Below are 21,116 nucleotides of genomic sequence, written 5' to 3'. Positions count from 1 at the left end.
GTCCCAGCTACTTGGGAGGCTGAGGCAGGAGACTCACTTGAGCCCAGGAGTTGGAGGTTGCTGTGAGCTATGATGCCACAGCACTCTACCCAGGGTGGACAGCTTGAGGCTCTGTCTCAAAAAAAAAAAAAAAAGAAATCTGAAACCCATCCCAGTGGGGTGGCTGTTCCTATGACAGGCAGATCTGCCCTGCCAGGATTTTCTGGTTTTTAGTTTGTTTTTTTCATTAGGAAATACCAGTTTTGGCCAGGGCCGGGTTCAAACCCGCCACCCTCGGTATATGGGGCCAGCGCCCTACTCACTGAGTCACAGGCACCACCCAGAAATACCAATTTTTATTATTCAAACACAAATTATACTTCTTTAAAGTATGAATTTAAAAATGTGACAGTTTTAAATGCTTACTAAGCACCAGCATTAAATCATTAAGAGTCAAGAAATACAGGAGGTGATAGCTAAGTCTAGGTTTAACCCAGGCCTCCTGTGACGCACCGAGCCTGTGTGCTGATGTGTGGCTCTTTCTTGGCAGAGACTGGGGCCCTGGACAACCTGCCCGATCTCCCCCCCGCAGTTTCCGTTTCCTCAGAAGACCCGGGGCAGGCCTGAGAAGATGCTGTCCTGCGCATGCGTGTCCTGCACATGCGTGTCCGTGCTTGGTGATTTACAGTCAGATGTTAAGACGTTGCCTACCCTAAGCCAGTTTATGCAGAGTAAGCCTTCCTGTTCTCTCTGCCTTCATGTCGTGTTGTAATTTAAGATCCCTTGTAATCAATTCATTTTGAGTGGCAAAATAAAAAACAGCAACTAGTGTGGCTATCCTGTCCTTCCCACATCTCCCTCACACCACTGCCACAGTGTGCTCTGGAAGGGAAGCCTGGTAATAATGAGGATGACATCATTTATAAACCCAGATTCTACCACAGAGCATCTCTGATGCATGTCCAGGGAACATAAAGTTGTTTGATAGTAAGCTAAGCCAAACACAAGTCTGTTACTGAGGCACAAACACAAAACAGACAGAACCCTGTCCTTGTGGAGCTGACAGTTTAGGGAGAAAAGGTCACGCCCACCAGGAACGTAAGAGCTGAGTGAGCTGGTGCTTGCCAAGGTGGTAAGTGAGGAGCAGACGTGGGCAGGGCAGGGAGATGACGGCCAGGGCAGAGAGGTGCGTATATTCACAGCCCAGGATGCCTGCACTTGGAGAATGCTGTGTGAAAGGGAGCGTGTAGAAACAGCTCTCCTCAAGTGACAGAGACAGGGCTTTTGAGCAGAAAGAAAAAGATCATACCGGCTCGGCGCCTGTGGCTCAAGTGGCTAAGGTGCCAGCCACATACACCTAAGGTGGCAGGTTCGAATCCAGCCCGGGCCTGCCAAACAACAATAATGGCTGCAACCCAAAAAAATAGCCAGGTGCTGTGGCGGGCACCTGTGGTTCCAGCTACTTGGGAGGCGGAGGCAGGAGACTTGCTTGAACCCAGGAGTTGGAGGTTGCTGTGAGCAGTGAAGCCACGGCACTCTACCCAGGGGGACAGCTTGAGGCTCTGTCTCAAAAAAACAAAACAAAACAAAATAAAAGATCATACCAGAAGACCCAAAAAGAGCCCAGGTGGGGCAGAGGAGCCCCACAGCCATCTGTGCTGTTGAAAGATGGCCTGAAGGCCTGTCAGCCAAAGCAGACTGTTGAGTGGAAATGGCAGGTGTCTTTCTGCATCTCACCCCTGTTGGTAGTTCGCTGCCTAAGATCTGTGTCAAGGGACACTTGCTGGGGCCAAGCACACCTTCCCTCCTTCCATGGGCCATTCCCTGGCTCTTCCCTGCTCCTGCACACTGCACACTCCAGTATCCCAGTCTGCTCTGGTGGCCTTGAGTCTCCTGTGCTGCCGACCCAGGTATCCACTCCCAGCTTGGGGTACATGGATGCCACCCACCTGTTGGTCTAAACACCTGGGGCCCCCCTTCACTCTTTGTCACCTCACCATGTCGTTTATCCTCTCATGCCCTTAACTTTCTTCCCCTCTGACTTGAGCAGGCATAGGGATCCCTGAGGCCTCACTGAGACACGAGCCTCTGGGACCGGGCCCCTCCCCAGCATGTCTGGGCCAGGAAGACTGGGTGGGCCAGAATTGTGTTCCCAGCAAGCTCCCTGCAGCTGCTGCTACTGAACTAGGTCCCATGGCTCAGCCACTTGCTCTGGGCCCCAGCCTATAGCCCCTTCTATCCTCTCCTCTTCCCGTGGACACAGCCCACCTCACCTGTGCCAGCCTCCTGCCCTCACTGCTCCAAGCCTGTCCAGCTGCAGGTGTATGCAGCTGGGCCCACCTAAGACATTTGTACATGTCTCTCCCAATGACTGGGAAACTCCCTGGATCCCGCAGGATTCTGGCCTGGATTCTCCTTGTCCGGGGCGCCTCCTGTCCCTCTGTGCCCAGCGTGTGAAGTGCCACCCTGATGGGAACCCTTGTCAGTTCAGTTCTGCTTGTGGGTTTGGATCTCCTCCCTGAACTGTAGCCCCCTAAGAAAAAAAGCATCCTGACACAGCTCTGGTCTGGCCTCTCCCAGTGCGGCAACCTGGCACGCAGGAGTCCTGTGAGTAGCCTCTGTGAGGGGCCGGGCCATCACACAAATGTGTGGCCTGGGGTCAGTGGTACACAGCTGTCTTGGGCCCTCCTCTGCCTCCTTCACACTCCCTTCTCCAAATCTTTCCTTTCTTTTATGAATAAAGAGAGGGGCAGGTGGTGGCAGCTGGAAGGTGAGGGGAAGGAAGTGAGGGACAAGGAGCAGCTATGCCATTTTCCGGTCAACTGAGGGGTGAAGTGACAATTCTCAGGAACTATAGAAAGTGACTTCTTCCCAGAGAGAACACAAGTGGAGCTGGCTACACATGCTGGAGAAATCAGGAGGTGGCCAAAGCCAACCAACATCAAAGCCTGTCATCTCCTCACTTGCTCAATCCAGGGCAGGACAGGGAGCCGGGAGCTGCTGTCTGCGGCCTGGCATGGTGGGGCAGGGGAGGGCTGACCAGGAGGAAGAGTCTTGCACTTGGGAAGCACCCAGAGGAAGGAGGAAAAGAGCTGAGAGAGGGAAGGGAGGGTGCTGGTGGCTAAGGAAACCCTCACACGGGGTATTAAAGTCCTAGCAAGATACAAAGGATGAGAGCAGATTAGTTTCTAATGTCCAGCCCATGAAACTTTTGCTTGATTATGATGCAAAAGTGAGATTGTTGTGACACGTTTTGAAGTCAGTGGACAGTCAGAAACAAGGAATCCAGTGTTTCTCAGTCGTCAAGTAATGGTCTATAGTTCATTGTGTTAAGGAGCCATACAATTTAAAAAGCACATTCTAAGTGGCACAACAGCCCTGACAGGGTGGACAAGCTTCAGCATTTCTGTGGGACAGAGGAAAACCTCAGATATTCAAGCAGGAAGAACTACCTTGTCTGCTGGGGACGAGGGGCCAGAGCCAGGCAGCACTCCATACTGCTCCTACCTCTGCGTGGGGGCAGGGAGAGGGAAGAGGGGCAGGGGCTGCGGCAAGGAACTGCCACTCGGCACCTCTCCTTCTCAGAGGCCCCAGGCTTGTCACTCTGTCCCCCATGCCCACTCTAAGGAGAGCTCCACCTGCAGGATGGGCTCCCACTTCCCTCCTTCCCCTTCTGCCCCCAACCTGCTGTGCTCTGAATTCTCTTAACTTCTTTCTTTATCTTGAAGACTCAACCTTTCAATTTCCTAAACTGGTATTTTAACTTACTCCACATGAGAACTTGTTTATTAGGGTTTTAATTATGCCCCTCCTAAACCCCCCCCCCCGAAATTAGACACTGGCAGGACTTCAGGGGTCAGGCTGAGGTTTTATAAAGGGATAAAGAGCACTGGACCCAGCTTGGCACCCGTAGCTCAGTGGTTGGGGTGTTGGCCACATACACTGGGGCTGGTGGGTTTGAACCGGCCCAGATCTGCTAAGCAACAATGACAACTACAACAACAACAACAAAATAGCTGGGTGTTGTGGTGGGCACCTATAGTCCCAGCTACTTGGGAGGCTGAGAGAAGAGAATCTCTTAAGCCCAAGAGTTTGAGGTTGCTGTGAGCTGTGACCCCACAGCACTCTACTGAGGGCAACATAGTGAGACTCTGTCTCCAAAAAACAAAAAAACAACAAAATAAGGGTGCATGGGACCCACGGTGAAGACTGCAAGGTGCTTCTGCGAAATTCTGCAGCCCAGGCAAAGTTTTCTCTTCAGGACGGCTCACTTGCTGCCAAGGTTTCTGCTGTAAACCACCTTGTGTTCACTGATAGGAAAGAAAATCTTCAGCATGTGTCATTTTGTCTCTGTGATTTCTATCTTTGAGAAGACAAGGTGTTCTCCTAGATCAGCAAGACAGCAGAGAGCCGACCTTAATCATCAAGGGGCCCGAGCTGCCAGCTCAAAGAGGAAAGATCAGAGGTGGACAAATCTGCACAGCCACACCCTCAAAGAAGGACATGACGGCTTTATTCTATGTTGCCTTAGGATAGCATTAGCTGCCACCAGAAACAAAAAACATGAGTATGTTTTTTTTTTTAAAGCAGTATTCGGCCGGGGCTGGGTTTGAACCCACCACCTCCGGCATATGGGGCCGGCACCCTACTCCTTTGAGCCACAGGCGCCAGCCCAAAACATGAGCGCTTTTAAATCTCTGTAGTCACCCTATGGAACTGAGATCGCTGCCCAGTCCAGGGGCCTCCACACAGCTGCAGCTCAGCTTTCACTTCCGCTACTGAACTCTACAGCAGTGTTTTCAGCCTTTTTTATCTCACTACACACTTGAACCTATAGTTAAACTTTCATGGCACACTTAAATTACGCTGATCAAAGGAAGAGTAGAAGAGGGTAAGGCACAGTGGCTCCTGCCTGAAATCCCAGCCCTCTGAGAGGCCAAGGCAGGTGGGCTGCTTGAGCTCAGGTGTTTGAGACCAGCCTGAGCAAGAATATGACCCCATCTCTACTATAAATAGAAAAACTAGCTGGGTGTTGTGCAGGCACCTGTAGTCCCAGCTACTTGGGAGCCGTAAGAGGATCACTTAAACCCAGGAGTTCGAGGTTGCTGTGAGCTATTATGATGCCACGCACTCTAATTAAGGTGACAGAGTGAGACTCTGTCTCCAACAAAAGAAAGTTAAAAAAATATATACTGGCAAAAAAAAAAAAAAAAGAATATACTGGCTTAGCACCTGTAGTTCAAGCGGCTAAGGCGCTAGCCATATACACCAGAGCTGGCAGGTTCAAATCCAGCCCAGGCTTGCCAAACAACAATGACAACTACAACCAAAAAATAGCTGGGTGTTGTGGTGGGTGCCTGAAGTCCCAGCTACTTGGGAGGCTGAGGCAAGAGAATCGGTTAAGCCCAGGAGCTGGAGATTGCTGTGAGCTGTGATGCCACCGCACTCTACCCAAGGCGACAGCTTGAGGCTCTATCTCACGAAAAAAAAAATTATGGCCCATCTAAGATCTTCTTTTTTTTTTTTTTTTTTTGAAACAGAGCCTCAAGCTATCCCCCTGGGTAGAGTGCCATGGCATCACAACTCACAGCAACCTCCAACTCCTGGGCTCAAGCGAGTCTCCTGCCTCTGCCTCCCAAGTAGCTGGGACCACAGGCGCCCGCCCGCCACAACGCCCGGCTATTTTTTGGTTGCAGCCGTCATTGTTGTTTGGCGGGTCCAGGCTGGGGATTCGAACCCGCCACCTTAGGTGTAGGTGGCTGGTGCCTTAGCCAGTTGAGCTATAGGCGCCGAGCCCATCTAAGATCTTCTTATGGCACACTGGTTGAAAATCACTGCCCTGCAAACTGTAGCCACTCCCTAAGTTCTTCTCTGCTGAGGAACCCTGGAGGGGTGGTGCCTTCCTGCAGGTCCTTAGCTCTGTGCATCTGGTACAGTCAGGGTGATCCCACAGGGGCCCAGGATCTCGGGCGGGCTCCCATGCAATGGGGTGCATGCCCAGCACCACCTGAGGACTCCTCTTCCCTCATCTCCCTCATCCTCAGCCTGGTAGGCAGCTGAACTATTCTGCCTCAGAATAGTGCTGGAGGGTACTGTTGCCCGCCCCTCCTTCTACATGGGTGGCACCAAGGCTCCTGAATTCTGAAAATGCAGCCAGTGTGAATTGTGATGTGCTAGAATTTAAGATACACACTGAATTTCAAAGATTTGGTACATACAAAACAATCTGAAATATCTCAATCATTTTCATTTTGATTACACATTGAAATGATAGTATTTTCAATATACTGGGATAAATAAAAGATTATTAAAACTAATTCCACCTGTTCTATTTCCATTTAGTTTTTTCACAATACCCAAATAAGCAGTTTACTTGCATGGGAGGATTTGTAACTAGGTTGTGATTGCACTTTAGCCAGGAGTTAAAGCTCATGCAGCTTTGGACCAAACCAGCTCCCGTCAAGTACACTAGAGTAGCCCTTTGCCCTCCTCCCTTGCTGTCTCCAGCTGAACCTGCATGTCTCGCACTGACCACAAAGGGATGATGGTGTGGGACTTGCCAGAGAGCACAGCCCACCCCATGAAACTTGGGGAGGACAGAGGTGTGCTTGTGAGCACAGGTGGGCACTGCTGTGCGGCAGAGTACGGTGTCTCTGTCATGAGGACATTTCAGTCCTGGTGGAAGAGCTGAGGCCTAAGTCCAACTAAGTAAACCCCCGGGAAGTTGCCCAGCCTGAGTCCCAGCCCAGCTCACAAACAGGTAGGGCCGGCAGCCCCAGTTACACATGTGCTCTGGGGGTCATCAAAGGTAGCCTGTCTCTTCAATTTTTAAAGTGTAGCTACTAGAAAATGTAAACTAACCCATGTAGCCACAAATATTGCTGCTGGCAACTTTGCTGAGAAGGACACCAGAAGGAAGGAAACCCCCCCCCCCAAGTGGCTCAGAAGCCCCCCTTTCAGGTCACCTTCCCACCCCAAGGGCAAAGGGTAATGGGAGGCTCCTCCCTCCTTCCTGGCTGAGCCCACACTTGCCTGCACCTCTGGTGTTGATGGGTCAAAAGGGGGGTGCAAAGGAGAAGAATCAAGTATTCCCTTTTCTTCACTGCAGCCACCAGGCTATTGCAAACACAGCTCAGCAAACTGCCACCTACTCCTGGCTCCTGCCTCCTGATATGCCTGGGGCCGGCCCTACAGCCAGATTTCCTCCTCTGGGGCATTGTACCCGAGTTTCCTAAATATTCCTTAAATGGCCAATACTATTAATGAACAGAGAAACACAAGAGAACATTATTTCAACATATTGCAGGGAGGGTATGTATAACTAAGTTAATTACAAAGTTGAAGACATTAGAAATTTTTATTCATCTTTACTTTTACAATAGAACCGAAAGAGTCAACTTTACATTTAAGCTTACCTGCTGGTTTCTACAAGCTAGTTATTTTTTAACTATATCTTACAAACAATAACAATATTATAACAATAATTATGGAGAAGTTAATTGGGTAATGGAGCTTTTCCACAATTCAATTAGGAACATGTAACAAACTAGGTAATTGTAAATCCTGTAACTCAAGACACTGCTCCCACGGCCGGGCCCAACCCACTGTCTCCCCAGCCCTGGGAAAGGACAACTTGTTCTCCTGGGGGGTGGAGGAGAAATGTCTACCCTACAGAAATTCTTTGGATGTTCAGAAATTCCCAGGGAGTTTAAGTTGCATCATAACAGTCCATGCAAATAAGTTATTAAATAATTTGAAAAACAAACAAGGAACATTAGTTTTTGTACAGGGAGGCTTCAGAGGAAAGCTCTCAGAGGATGAGGCCACCTGTTGCTTGATCCCCTGGCTCCTGCTCAGGCAGACATCCTCTCAGGTCAACTCTGGGCCAAAGGGTGTCACACCTTCCTCAAAACAGGGAGCTTTTTTTTTTTCATCACATCCTTTAGAGAGCTCTGAATGCACAGGGATGGCTGGTGTTGACCACCTGTGGCGGCTGCGGCCCTAGCCTGTGTTCCTGGATGACCTTCCTAACTAGAGCCTTCCTCAGACTACTGGGAAAAACTGATCTGTGCTCACAGAATGGTACATGGTACTCTACTCAATTTTCAGCCCCTTGGATTTAAATTCAATGTGCAGAATCTGTGATAAGCACCTTCCAAATTCCTCCAGGATCATCTGCTCCGCCAGGCACTGGGAGCACCGTTCCTTCTCCGCCTCCTCGCCCTGAGCCAGCAGGCAGGCACAGGTGGCCTCCACCACCTCCCAGGAGATGCAGGAGGAAGGTCGCCTGTTAGAAACAGACTAGTTACAGGCTGCGCTCACCAGCTCACTGTTCTGAGTATCTTTCATATGCAATAGAACACTGCTTGTATGATTCTGAGTATGTTAACATGCAACAGAACACTGCTGTTTTAAAGAATGTTGCAGATAAAACCCAACACTGTCTTCCTAATACCAGCAACTATTAACTGCTTTTAGAAAAACACAGAGGACAAGTAAATCTGTTATTTTCTTGACATCCCTCTTAAGACAGTTCTAACTTTTCTCAAAATTAGGTCTACTGACAAACAAGCCCAGAGGGTCCTGAGCTGCCATGTCAAACCCACGGGCTGGGAGGGGACTGTGGAAGTGGGTCTCAGAGGAAACAAAGCCCTCCTTACATGCTTCCCAGCTTTGGTCTGAGGCCTGTGGGCGATGTCAGCCATCAGAAAAGCACAGGGACATTTGGAGCTATGAAATGCTGAATGGCTCTGGGGACTCTCCACGGCACGCCTTGGGGTCATATGGTCAGGATGGCCTTGTCCCTGATGCCCTCTGAACCTCTATAGAGGTCTCAAGAGACAAGTCACTCCTGCGTTGTGTCCCAGCAGGACCTGCCATTTCCCCCTGAACTCCAGGGCCAACTGTGCTTGAGGCATCTACCCAAGTCGTGCTCCTACTGAAAAACGTTCAGAAAAACTTCATAAAAGACCAAAAGTGCTGATTTATGAAAATAGAGCTAAATGCTGGATTTTTTTTTTTTTAGAGACAAAGTCTCACTTTATCACCCTCAGTAGAGTGGCGTTGTGTCACAGCTCACAGCAACCTCCAGCTCTTGGGCTTAGGTGATTCTCTTGCCTCAGCCTCCTGAGTAGCTGGGACTACAGGTGCCTGCCACAACGCCAGGCTATTTTTGTGTTGCAGTTTGGCCGGGGCTGGTGCCCTACTCACTGAGCCACAGATGCCACCCAAGATTTGTTAACATTGTTCTACAAATATAATACACGATGATTTTTGTTGAGGATGAAAGGACAGGGCTTCCCTCAGGGAGTAGGAGCCGTGACTCAGCGAGCCCAGACTCCAGTGTGTGGTCCCCAACCACACTCCACGAGACATGGCAGCCTGGTGTCAGGTGACAATACTTCACACACTGTTTCACAGAAGATGCAGCCATATTTTGGTAAATTTTTACTGCTAAAGACCTCTGCAGGTCACAAGGATGAGTATGTCCGATGCTCTCTAATCAAATAAGGATGAATTTGGCTTTACAAAGTGATATTAGTTAATTAATGACATCTGGTGCTTTATCATGATATGACCCATTACAATGAACTCAAAGAATGTTTTGAAATGGGTGAATGAAGTCTAATATATAGAAAAATTATTGCTCAACCTGAGACCCACTAGGATTATAGTGTGGCTTCAATATATGAAGAGCCACACTATAATTAAATGAAGAGCTATTCAACCAGTCTGGACCCACAGTCACTGTGGTAAGGTCCCAACACGTACCGAACGCATCCCTTTGCTGTCACTCCCACAACTAAGAGCAGTGCAGGTGTCTGCCATCTGAAGACCACTCTTTACCACATGGGGTGGTTCTGTGTTAATTCAAAGACAGCATGGGAACACGGCCGGCCGTCAGTAAGCTAGGTGGCAGGGCCCTTGTGTCTGGTACAAAAGAGGGATGACTCAGTGAAGACACAAAGGCTGACTCAAGAGGATGAAAGGACAAAGTGGGTTTAGCAGCCAGTGGGGCCCTCCAGGGAAACACAGATCAGCCCCAGGAGGGAAGGAGGAAGGGACCCCTCCTCCTCCTCCCACATTCACCCCTGCAACCTACAAATTGCCTTTAACTCTCCTCTCAGATTAACCTCTTTTTCCCTTTTAGGAGGGTTTAGTTCAGAGAGTACCTACCTATCTTTGCTGAATTTGGGAAGTCCTGAAAGTTTAGTTGGTGACAAATGATGGCTGCCTTCGAAACCTCCAGTCTCCATGTAGTTTGGCATGTTTATTAGAGATTTTCGTTCTGGGCTTTCTTCATAATTTTTGCAGCCAATGCATTTGCAAATAGAAGAACACATAATTTTGGCCTGGTAATATAAAATCCTTTGATATAATTAGGTTGCCTTACAGATCATTGAAAAGTGACAAGTTCTGTTTGGACCTTAAATCATTCTTTGCTTATATTTGTGTGGGTGTGAGATCTGCAATTTTCATTGAAAAAAAAAAGCAGAAGCCAAGAGCAGCGAATGACAGTGATGTGACAGAGCAAGGTTCATTTCCACGTGATGCTAATGTGGGGACACAGTGCTGACAATGCAGTGTGAGTGCCCAGCAGAGGGAGGGGGTGACTCTCCCTTCTTCACTGGGGAGCCAGCAAACTCCTTCACTTGGCTTTGTTTTGAATAAAGCTGCTTTGGTTGAGGGCTCTCTCTCTCTCTCCCTCACCACCTGAGGGTGTCACCCTGGTCTAGCTGGTGCAGAAAAGGTACAGGCAGGATGAATCTGAACCTACCCCCAGAGCAGGCAGGGTTAGGCATTCTCAGGGGAGACAACTCCTGCTTCCCTGCAGTGGATTCTATGTTTAGTCTCTCCTGGCAATGCCATGTTCTGGGGGCTGGGGTGTCCCAGCTGCACACAGAGCCCACCTGGGCTTGTGCAGGCCCTAGGGGAGTGGAAAGGAGGCACCGGCACCTGGTTTCGGCTTCTTCTCTCCTTCAGTCCTGACATTTCCCTTAGCTCTTCCCATCTCAGAGGTGCATCTCCAAGGGTGTCTGTCCTGTTTTACTCACACCTCTGGTGTTTCAAAGCAGGTTTTTCAGGGTTTCTAGTCTACCCTAATGACAAAGCCTAAAAGACAATACTGTCTCTCCTCTGGGCTGGCATATCACGTGGGCCATGCCCAGAACAGGCTTGGCCTGCAGAAAGTGGGCCATGTCACTGTTTTGTGGCAGCCATGGGGACACCTGACAGAGCAGAGGAGATGTTGTGGGTACATCTAAAAGTGTCCCATCGGGTCACGCCCTTCACTGTCTGAATTCTTACCTCTATAGTATTTTTGACTGTCTTTTCAAAATCCTAGCTGGGGGATTGCCGAGTCCACTGACTCAGACCTTCCAATGTGTGTCCCTAGAGTCCCAGGCTTTTCTGAAGCCTGACTTTCTGTGATAACCTTTCAAAAGTAAAATTCACAAGTAACTCCAGAAAACCGCAACCTAGCAAAAAGAGAGGCTTTCAAGGAAGGTTTTCTCAGGCTTCACTGACAGGGCTTGAAGGTTCCTGCCTTTTCCCTTTTTTCCTTTCCTTCAACAAAGGGTAAAAAGAGATAAGAGTGGAGGACAAGGAAAGGTGAAGGGAAGGGGAAAGCTAGTCCCTTTGCTGTCACCAAGTCCTTGAGAAAAAGACGGAGCTCCTGTCCTAGATTCATCTGTACCTTGTTCTGTCCGTGTCTGTCAGCTCAGCTGACTGCCCACCCTGGCCTGTGCCCGGCCTGCGAGTTGGGGAGGAGCGCCCCCAGTCAAAGTTCCTGGGCAAATGGGTGCTAGCGGGCAAGTGCCACCGGGACCTGGAGCAGATGGAGACTGAACATACTCCGTGGCCTCACCCAGGGAGTCCTTGCTCTGCTCAGAGAGGCAGAGGCACAGCCCTGGGAGCCTCGGGAGAGGGCTCCCCACGTAGATGGGCAGCACAGAGGGGGAAAGTCACAGCAGGGTCCCCGTGCTGGGCACTCAAGGGCGGGCTCTGGGGATGCCACGTGCTCCAGAAGGGGCCCTCAGTTGACTCACTTGATGCAGAGTAATATGAGTACCCTTTTAGAATCCTTGAGCAGAAGGAAATAATTATATTTTTCTTTTAAAGTTATGGTAAAGTTTTTCAATCACAAACGAAGTTATTTAGGCCAAAATATTTAAATACTTACCTTCAGTTTTTTGTTGGTGTTGTGGTTTGGGGTTGGGGGGATGTTTTGTTTTATTGAGATAGGAGTTTGCTATGTTGCCCAGGCTGGAATCAAACTCCTGGGCTCAAGCGACCCCCCTACCTCAGCCTCCCGAGTGGGAGTGGCTGGGACCACAGGCTCCCCACGGTGCTCGGCTACTAACCTCATAGCACTCGCAGTAATTCTTAAGGCAGCCTGATCTCTTACAGTTACAGCCCTTGTTATGTCTAGGCTTCACGTCTCCCAACTTGCCTTTCCCGATTTTTGGCTGGAAAGCTTCTGGATTTCTATCAAGACATGCCTAGGATAGAAGAATGGGAAGCTCCATCAAGATGTGCCTTATAACTAAAATATACTTCTGTATACATGTATAATAGTAATAATGAACAATAACTAATATAATAAGTAATAGTCTTACAATACATAAATTGTTTTTAAGATAAATACAATGATATTCAACTAAAAAAGAAATATGTGCTTTATTATTCAAAAATAATGTTCAATGGAAGGCTTCTCATGTGAATTCACTTGTGATTTTGGAAGGCACCACAGAGAGCAGTGAGTTTCCTCAAAGAGGTATATCCCTCTTTGTTTCATTTTAATTCACTTCCACACTTTTTTTGTGTGTGTGACAGAGTCTCACTATGTCACCCTCAGGAGAGTGCGGTGGCATCACAGCTCACAGCAGCCTCAAACTCTAGGGCTTAAGTGATTCTCTTGCCTCAGCCTCCCAAGTAGCTGGGACCACAGGCACCTGCCACAATGCCCGGCTATTTTTTTGTTACAGTTGATTAGCTGGCCTGGGTGGGGTTTGAACCCACCACCCTCGGTATATGTGGCTGGCACTGTAACCACTGTGCTACGGGCGCCGAGCCCACTTCCACACATAAAGATTTACTGTAGCCACAGTTTCTCTATGCTTTGCTTGTTTTCCCAGTTTCAAAGTTATATATTCACTGTAGAAAATTAATGGATAGTAAAAGTGTAAAGAAAATCATGTTTCTATAAGGACATCTTCCCTTCCTGCATTTCTGGGGCTTATTTCCTGAGACAGTGGAGGGATCATGACATTCTACTGACAGCTCACCCTGACTGGACACGGCAGAACACACCACACCCCACATCTTTCTATGTGATTTATATGGACATATTCTCTCAGTTAATCCTCTCAGCAACCTCGGGAAGTAAAAACTACCACTCTTCCCGCTCGGCGCCTGTGGCTCAAGCAGCTAAGCCACCAGCCACATACACCTGAGGTAGCAGGCTCGAATCCAGCCCGGGCTGCCAAACAATGACGGCTGCAACCAAAAAATAGCTGGGCATTGTGGCAGGTGCCTGTAGTCCCAGCTACTTGGGATGCGGAGGCAGGAGAATCACTTGAGCCCAGGAGTTGGAGGTTGCTGTGAGCTGTGATGCCAAGGCACTCTACCCAGGGTGACAGCTTGAGGCTCCGTCTCAAAAAAGCAAACAAACAAACAAAAAACCTACCACTCTTCCACCCCATGCAAGGCCCTGTCTCTATAAAAATAGAAAAATCAGCCAGGCTCAGGTGGGAGAATTGCTTAAGCCCAGAAGTTTGAGGTTGTAGGGGGCTATCATGATACTACTGAACTCCAGCCAAGGTGACAAAGTGAGACTCTATCTCAAAAAATAAACAAAACTACTGCTGTTTTTGCTGTCTTACAGATGGAGAAACCAGACACCAAGAGGTTAAATAATAGATGGTATAGGGTGGGATCCAGATTCAAAGTCCCCATGCTGACTTCAGAGCCCAGGGGCTCAACCAACCACTGGCTATGCCTTTCTCACACAATAAACATAATTTTTTTTAGAGACAGTGTGTTATTGGGTCACTTAGCCTGGTGTGCAGGGGCACAGTCATAGCTCAGGGCAATCTCAAGTTCCTGGGCTTAAGCAATTCTCCCACCTAAGCCTCCCAAGTAGCTGGGAATCCAGACATGTGCCACAACACTTGGATATATATATATTTTTTATCGCCCTTGGTAGAGTGCTGTGGCGTTACAGCTCACAGCAACCTCCAAATCCTGGGCTTAAGTGGTTCTCTTGCCTCAGCCTCCCGAGTAGCTGGGACTACAGGCGCCCACCACAACACCTGGCTATTTTCTTTGCTGTTGTTGCAGTTTGGCCAGGGCTGGGTTCAAATTTGCCATCCTTGGTATATGGTGCCGGAGCCCTACCCACTGAAGCATAGGTGCCGCCCAACACCTAGATAATTTAAAAATTTTGTAGATGTTTTTCTATGTTGCCTAGGCTGATCTTGAACTCCTGGGCTCAGGCAATCCTCCCTCCTTGGCCTCCCAGAGTGTATAGAGGCGAGTCATTGTGCCCAACCAACTCATGCACCTCTTTATCTTGATTGGTTTGTTTTTACTTTACTTTTTTTTTTTTGAGACAAAGACTCAGTATGTCATCCTCAGTAGAGTGCCGTGGTGTCACAGCTCACAGTAACCTCAAACTCTTGGGCTTAAGTGATTCTCTTGCCTCTGCCTCCCAAGTAGCTGAGACTACAGGCACCTGCCACAACGCACGGCTAGTTTTTGGTTGTAGTTGTCATTGTTGTTTGGCATGCCTGGGCTGGATTTGAACCCTCCAGCTCTGATGTATGTGGCTGGCGCCCTAGCCGCTAAGCTACAGGCCCTGAGCCTTGAATACTTTTTAAAATGCATGTATTTAATGGAAATTTATTACCTTAATGGCTTTAAACCGTTCGATTTCATGACGCAAATTGTTGCAACAATTATTACAATTGCAGTTGTTGCAAAAGTCCCCACTGGCAAAGCAATCGCAGTACCTGTGAAGAAAACCAGAGTGAGTGGGTGGCACGGACGGCACAGTCAGGACGTGGAAGGAAGTGCACGTGTGTGCGAAGGGAACCAGCCAATACTCTGCAGTTGGAAGACATTTAAAATGATTCTGACACCTTTTTATATGAAAACCAGATCAGCTGCAGTGATGTTCTCTGTGACTGGAGAAATAGTCATGTCACAGAAGAAAGAAAAACCAGTTAAAACGGTTGGTTTCACAACATAGGATTTTGCAAAGCAGAACACTTCCCTGGAAAATGTCTGGGGCCATCAATTGCCCACTTGCCCTCTGCCATATCCCCAGGAGCAGGATCAGTGGGTGGGTAGAAGCATCCAACCATAAAGAGCCATTTCCCCACTGACTAGCCCAATCCTCCCAGCTTGTCTACGGTTAACTTCTTGACCAGATCTTGACTATAAATGAAAACTAATGGGACCTGAGGTCAAACGTGGCCAAGGCTTGATCTTACTTCCATTCCATGCATGGAGGAAAAGTGAACAGTAGAAGAAATAACATCTGAGAAGGCTGCTGTCACTCGTTTGCTGCTCATGAATTTGCGCTGAGCCCTGTGATTCTGGGTCATACAGGCCAAATGGCAGTGACGGGTGCCCACGCTGATGGGTTTCCCTCACAGAGCTGCTAGTGTTCGTGGCCATGAAATGCTTCACACAGTCTCATAGGACACCTGCTTTCATGCTATACATCAGAGGCGTTTTTAGGCCTATGCTTCAGGGGTGTCCAACTTTTTTTTGTTTTTTTCTGACACACATTGGAAGAGTAAGAGTTGTCTTGGGTCACACAGTAAATGCAGAAACACTAATGAACACTGATTTGAAAAAAAAAAAAAGGAACAAAGGTCCTTGCATACCTGTTATGTAAACTGATACCTCATTAAGCAAAGTAAGTCCTCACAAAATCCACATGGAGAGGGATGGATGCCACTTCCTCAACTCGTGTCAAAATCCAGCATCAGGGCCAGGACTCCTAATACCTAACATGACCTGTACCCCAGACAGGCTGGGGGAAGCCTGGCAGCCACCTCACAGCTTTAGTTTGTGACCAGAAGACCCATACTTCCCTTCTGAAAGCATGACTCACCAAAAAGAGCTTCAAACCCAAGCTTTTCACACACTCTGCCACCACTCCCCACGGCCCCTGACACGTGCCATTCACAGGGAGCTTCTCAGGCTGCTGAGGGAAACCTCCCCGGAGCACTGCACAAACACTCCCTGGGCTGTGCGCGGTCTGCAGTAAAGTGGACCCAAGGTCTGTGGAAACTCCCTATGACAGAGTTCCCAAACATAGCTTTTATGATACAATTCCTAAACATAGCTTTCATAATACAATTCCCAAACATAACTTTTTATATTTATTATTTTCTTTTTCTTTTCTTTTCTTTTTTTTTTTTTTTTTGAGACAGAGCCTCAAGCTGTCACCCTGTGTAGAATACCGTGGCATTACAGCTCACAGCAACCTCCAACTCCTGGGCTCAACAGAGTCTCCTGCTTCTACTTCCCAAGTAGCTGGGACCACAGGCGCCCGCCACAACGCCTGGCCATTTTTTGGTTGCAGCCATCATTGTTGTTTGGCGGGCCCGGGCTGGATTCGAACCTGCCAGCTCAGGTGTATGTGGCTGGCGCCTTAGCTGCTTGAGCCATAGGCACTGAGCCATATTTTCATGTTTTTAAAAACATTTTTAAAGCATGTCAAGCTAAAAGGAGAGTAAAGAAGATCCTCAGAGCCCCAAAGGGTAAGAGAGTGAACCCAGGGAGGTGAGCTCTGCAGCTGCTAATTGTCCTGTGGCATCTGCCTGTCCGTGGCCCCGAGCTTGGGGTCCAGTGAGTTGCATATGCGGGAGACAAGAGAACAAGTCTAAGCCGTAAAAGGTGGGAGTTAGCAGAACCGCCATCTTCCAGAAAGTCACCAAAATGGCCAACACAGGGAAAGAGGAGAGTCCATACATGCAAATCTGCAAGAAAGGGGATATTGCAGACAGCAGGGAACGGGCGCTGTTCAAAACAGAGTGCCCTCCAGGTGTCACCATGACACCTGCTGTTGGCATTGTAAAAGAGAGTCTTGGCTAGAGAATTAATGTGAGTATTAAGCACATTAAGCACCCTAAGAGCCCAGATACCTTCCAGAAACAAGGAAGGAATGATTAACAGGGAAGAAAACCAAGAGAAAGGTGCTTGGGTTCACTTGAAGTACCCCTGCCCCACCCAGAGAAGCTCACTGTGTGAGAACAGTGTGGGGCTGGATCCTGCTCCCTGTGAATTGGTGGCATAATAAGTATAAAATAAATAAATAAATAAAGGAACTCTGGGCTACAAAAATCTTTCTCTTTGGCTTGGTGCCTGTGGCTCAAGTGGCTAAGGCGCCAGCCACATACACCTGAGCTAGTGGGTTCGAATCTGGCCCGGGCCCGCCAAACAACAACGACGGCTGCAACCAAAAAATAGCCGGGTGCTGTGGCGGGCGCCTATAGTCCCAGCTACTTGGGAGGCAGAGGCAGGAGAATCACTTGAGCCCAGGAATTAGAGGTTGCTGTGATGCCACAATATTCTACCAAGGGGGATAGCTTGAGGCTCTGTCTCAAAAAAAAAAAAAAGAAAAAAAGAAAAAAGATGTAGATCTTACATCTTTAAAAAAAAAATGTTTCTCTTTGTTAAGTAGAAGTGTGGTGTTCCCTTCCCTACAGAAATATCTACAGTAAAAAAACAAAAAAACAAAAAAACAAAAAACTGCAAATTAGACCAACAATCCCATAAACACTACAGTTCCCTGAAAGGTGACCTCACCAGTGAGTGAATCAGAAACAAATGCACTCTGAAAAAGGAGAAAGCAGAGACACATCCTCTCTGGGAGTAAAGGGGAAATATGAAGGTCTCTCCTGAGCCTGCCTAGCCTCTATAACCGAGGGACAAGGTACCAGGGAAGGTTTGGAGGCTGAAAAGCAGAGGGTGCGAGCTAACTGGCGGCAGACTCAAAAACCTCAGATTAGCAGAAAACTGCCAGGAAGCAACTTCTAAAGCACCTGGAATTGGTGGTGTCAGGTTCCTCTGCAGTGGAGTGACGGCAAGTGAGAAGAGACAGAAATGCTTTTCAGGCCAGAGTCCCCAGACTCCAGGTGACCACTCCTCACCACCAGGGAAAAGGACTAGAAATTACTCTCTAGGGTAAATTAAGGCCTAGAGTATTACAGGGAACAAAGAGGAAAAGTGAATGTTGAAACCCCCGTGTGTCTCCCCTTGCTTGGCTATTAGAATTCTAGTAGGTGGGTGGTGCCTGTGGCTCAGTGAGTAGGGTGCCAACCCCAAAACCTGGCCCCAGCCAAACTGCAACCAAAAAATAGCCAGGCATTGTGGTGGGTGCCAGTAGTCCCAGCTGCTCAGAAGGCTGAGGCAAGAGAATCGCCTAGGCCCAATAGCTGGAGGTTGCTGTGAGCTGTGACTCCACAGCACTCTACTGAGGGCCACATAGTGAGACTCTGTCTCTAAAAAAAAAAAGAGAGAGAGAATTCCAGTAAGAGGATTTGAAAAAGCCTTCTCGGAGGATGCTGACCAGCCCAGGGGAACATGTCTACAGAGGATGACATGGAGTCTCTCCAAAGCATGGCTTAGTAACATCACCCAATGCTGAAGCCACAGTGATGGAGCCCTACCCATGTGACACAGTCCCCCAGGCAGCTCGCCCTGCTCTTAAATGTGAGCAGAGTGACAGCCAAAGATGAGCAGGCATGTGGGGAAATCTTCCAGTGTGAAGACAGAGGCCCCAACAGACAGACTGTGCATGGAAAAGAAAGCCGGGGAAGATGGCATCAATGTCCTTAGAGAGATCTAGAAAGGTTAGTGAACCCATAAAATAAGATGCAAAAAAATCACTCAGAGTATGAAAAAAGATATTTTAGAAATAAAAAAGTAATCATGGAGATGAAAGACTTAACAGAAAGTAAGAAAATAAGGCTTGGTACCTGTAGATCAGCAGCTAGGGCTCCAGCCACATCCACTGGAGCTGGCAGATTTGAACCCGGCTGGGCCTGCTAAACAACAATGACAACTACAACCAAAACATAGAGGGGCATTGTGGTGGGCGCCTGTAGTCTCAGCTAGATGGGAGGCTGAGGCAAGAGAATCTCTTAAGCCCAAGAGTGAGCTGAGATGCCATAGCACTGTACAAAGGGAAATACAGTGAGACTCTAAAAAAAAAAAGAAAATTAGAACCAAAGAAATAAAAAAAGTAAAAATGGGAAAAAGAAAAAAGAAGAGGATCAGATCAGAAGGCCCAATATTTATGAAAAAACAGTTCTAGGCTCAGCACCTGTGGCTCAAGTGGTGAAGGAGCCAGCCACATACACCTGAGCTGGCAGGCTTGAATCCAGCCTGGGCCCGCAAACAACAATGATGGCTGCAACCAAAAAATAGCCGGGCATTGTGGCGGGTGCCTGTGGTCCCAGCTACTTGGGAGGTGGAGGCAGGAGAATCGCTTGAGCCCAGGAGTTGGAGGTTGCTGTGAGCTGTGATGCCACAGCACTCTACCCAAGGGGACAGCTTGAGGTTCTGTTTCAAAAAAAAAAGAGTTCCAGAAATACAAAATTTTAAGAATGAAGGGTATAAAGTAATTAAAGAACATTTCCTATTTCCCAGAACGTTAGAGGGGCTGCCAATGCTTAGCACAACAAGTGGAAGAGACTCGAGCCCAGACACAGCATGACCACATTTCGGAGCACTCGGCACAGATAGCTGACCTTATGAGGCTCTAAAAGGGTAAAAATAGGTTTAATGCAACAAATCAAGCACACAAATAAAGTCAACATTTCAATAGCAACACTGGAAACTAGAAGAAATGCAGCCGAGCCTTCAAACGTCTAAAGAAAAATTCCCACTGAGGTTCTAGCCCCAGCCTGAATTACTATCTAAATGTGAGGATAGACCTAGGTATAGTTACACACGTAAGATCTGAAAAAGTTACCTCCCACGCACTTTTTCTCAGGAAGCTGCTGGAGAACGTGCCCCTGCCCAAATGAGGCCAGGACTCACATTAGGAAGATACGGGATCCAGGAGCCAGAATCAAATAGGAGAAAGACGCAGGTGAGCCCCTCAGCAGGTGCTGCAGGGGAGTCCAGGATGGGAGCTGCGTGCAGGCCGGGGACCAGCCCTGTCAGAGCGCCACGGGGTGGGTGGCTCTCACAAAGCCTTCGGCAACACAAGACTGACCATACCTACTGTGTCAGAGCACATTGAGGACACAGGCCCACAACCTCAGTAGAGTTTCGAGCTAATGTAGTGTTACGTACAAAGAAAACTAAGTTCTAAGTATGAACTTGGAGGAAAAGGCAAAGACGTACAGGAAAGAACAATCCATGCAGGCTCAGCAGGGACCAGAGTGCTCAAAGTCATAAAACATAAATACTGATGGCGCAAGAAAATGTACACACATTTTAAGAAAGGAAAAAAACTGTATTAAAATTGTAATACTCAAGTCATGTCTGACTTGTACAAGTAAGTATAAGATGTCCTTGATGTGACCGGTATTCATTGTTTGTTTTCAGTATATATTGAGTATTACAATTTTAGTACAGTTTTTTCCTTTCTTAAAATGTATATATATTTTTGGGCACACTTTGTACTTAATAACTAATTTAATTAAGTGCATCTGATCTATGTGTTGGGACGGGGTTAATGTGTGATTAGGGAGAAGAAATATAGCTAAAGCCACATCTCCAAAGTAATAAAACAATTGATCATGCCAAAGCTGAAAAGCCAAGAAGTAGCCGTTTGGTCTTATTATTTAGATTTACAGAGGCAAAGATTAACATGTCAGTTAAGGGCCTGGAGTGGTGGCTCACGCCTGTAATCCCAGTGCTATGGGAGGCTAAGGCAAGTGGATTGCTTGAACTCAGGAGTTTGAGACAAGCCTGATCAAGAGCCAGACCCTGTCTCAACTAAAAATAGAAAAAAACTAGCTAGGCATTATGGTGGGCACCTGCAGTCCCAGCTCCTCAGGAGGCTGAGGCAGAAGGATCACTTGAGTCCAAGAGTTTGAAGTAGCTGTGAGCTATGATGATGCCATGGCATTCTACCCAGGGCTATAGTGAGACTGTCTCAAAAAAAA

General features: G+C 48.0%; 2 protein-coding genes across 2 annotated transcripts in view; one reads left to right on the top strand and one right to left on the bottom strand.

Annotated features, from left to right (window-relative positions):
- The window catches only part of GAL (galanin and GMAP prepropeptide), a 4,507-nt gene extending 3,901 nt beyond the window's left edge, over positions 1-606 (top strand). Inside the window, exon 5 of the mRNA XM_003798385.1 lies at positions 530-606. Coding sequence (XP_003798433.1) covers positions 530-606 — 77 coding nt within the window. The remainder of the gene's footprint in view (positions 1-529) is intronic.
- Positions 607-8,073: 7,467 nt separating this feature from the next.
- Positions 8,074-21,116, bottom strand: part of TESMIN (testis expressed metallothionein like protein) — a 39,070-nt gene continuing 26,027 nt past the window's right edge. Inside the window, exons 6-9 of the mRNA XM_003798297.2 lie at positions 14,888-14,990; positions 12,342-12,479; positions 10,156-10,331; positions 8,074-8,266 (exon numbers count right to left, since the gene is read on the bottom strand). Of these exons, the coding sequence (XP_003798345.1) occupies positions 8,074-8,266; positions 10,156-10,331; positions 12,342-12,479; positions 14,888-14,990 (610 nt within the window). The remainder of the gene's footprint in view (positions 8,267-10,155; positions 10,332-12,341; positions 12,480-14,887; positions 14,991-21,116) is intronic.

The sequence above is a fragment of the Otolemur garnettii genome, unplaced genomic scaffold (genome assembly GCF_000181295.1).
Source record: "Otolemur garnettii isolate 467f Iridium unplaced genomic scaffold, OtoGar3 scaffold00134, whole genome shotgun sequence".
In the NCBI taxonomy this organism is placed as follows: domain Eukaryota; kingdom Metazoa; phylum Chordata; class Mammalia; order Primates; family Galagidae; genus Otolemur; species Otolemur garnettii.
Note: the sequence above shows the minus strand (reverse complement) of the source record. Positions and strands in the feature narration are given on the sequence as shown.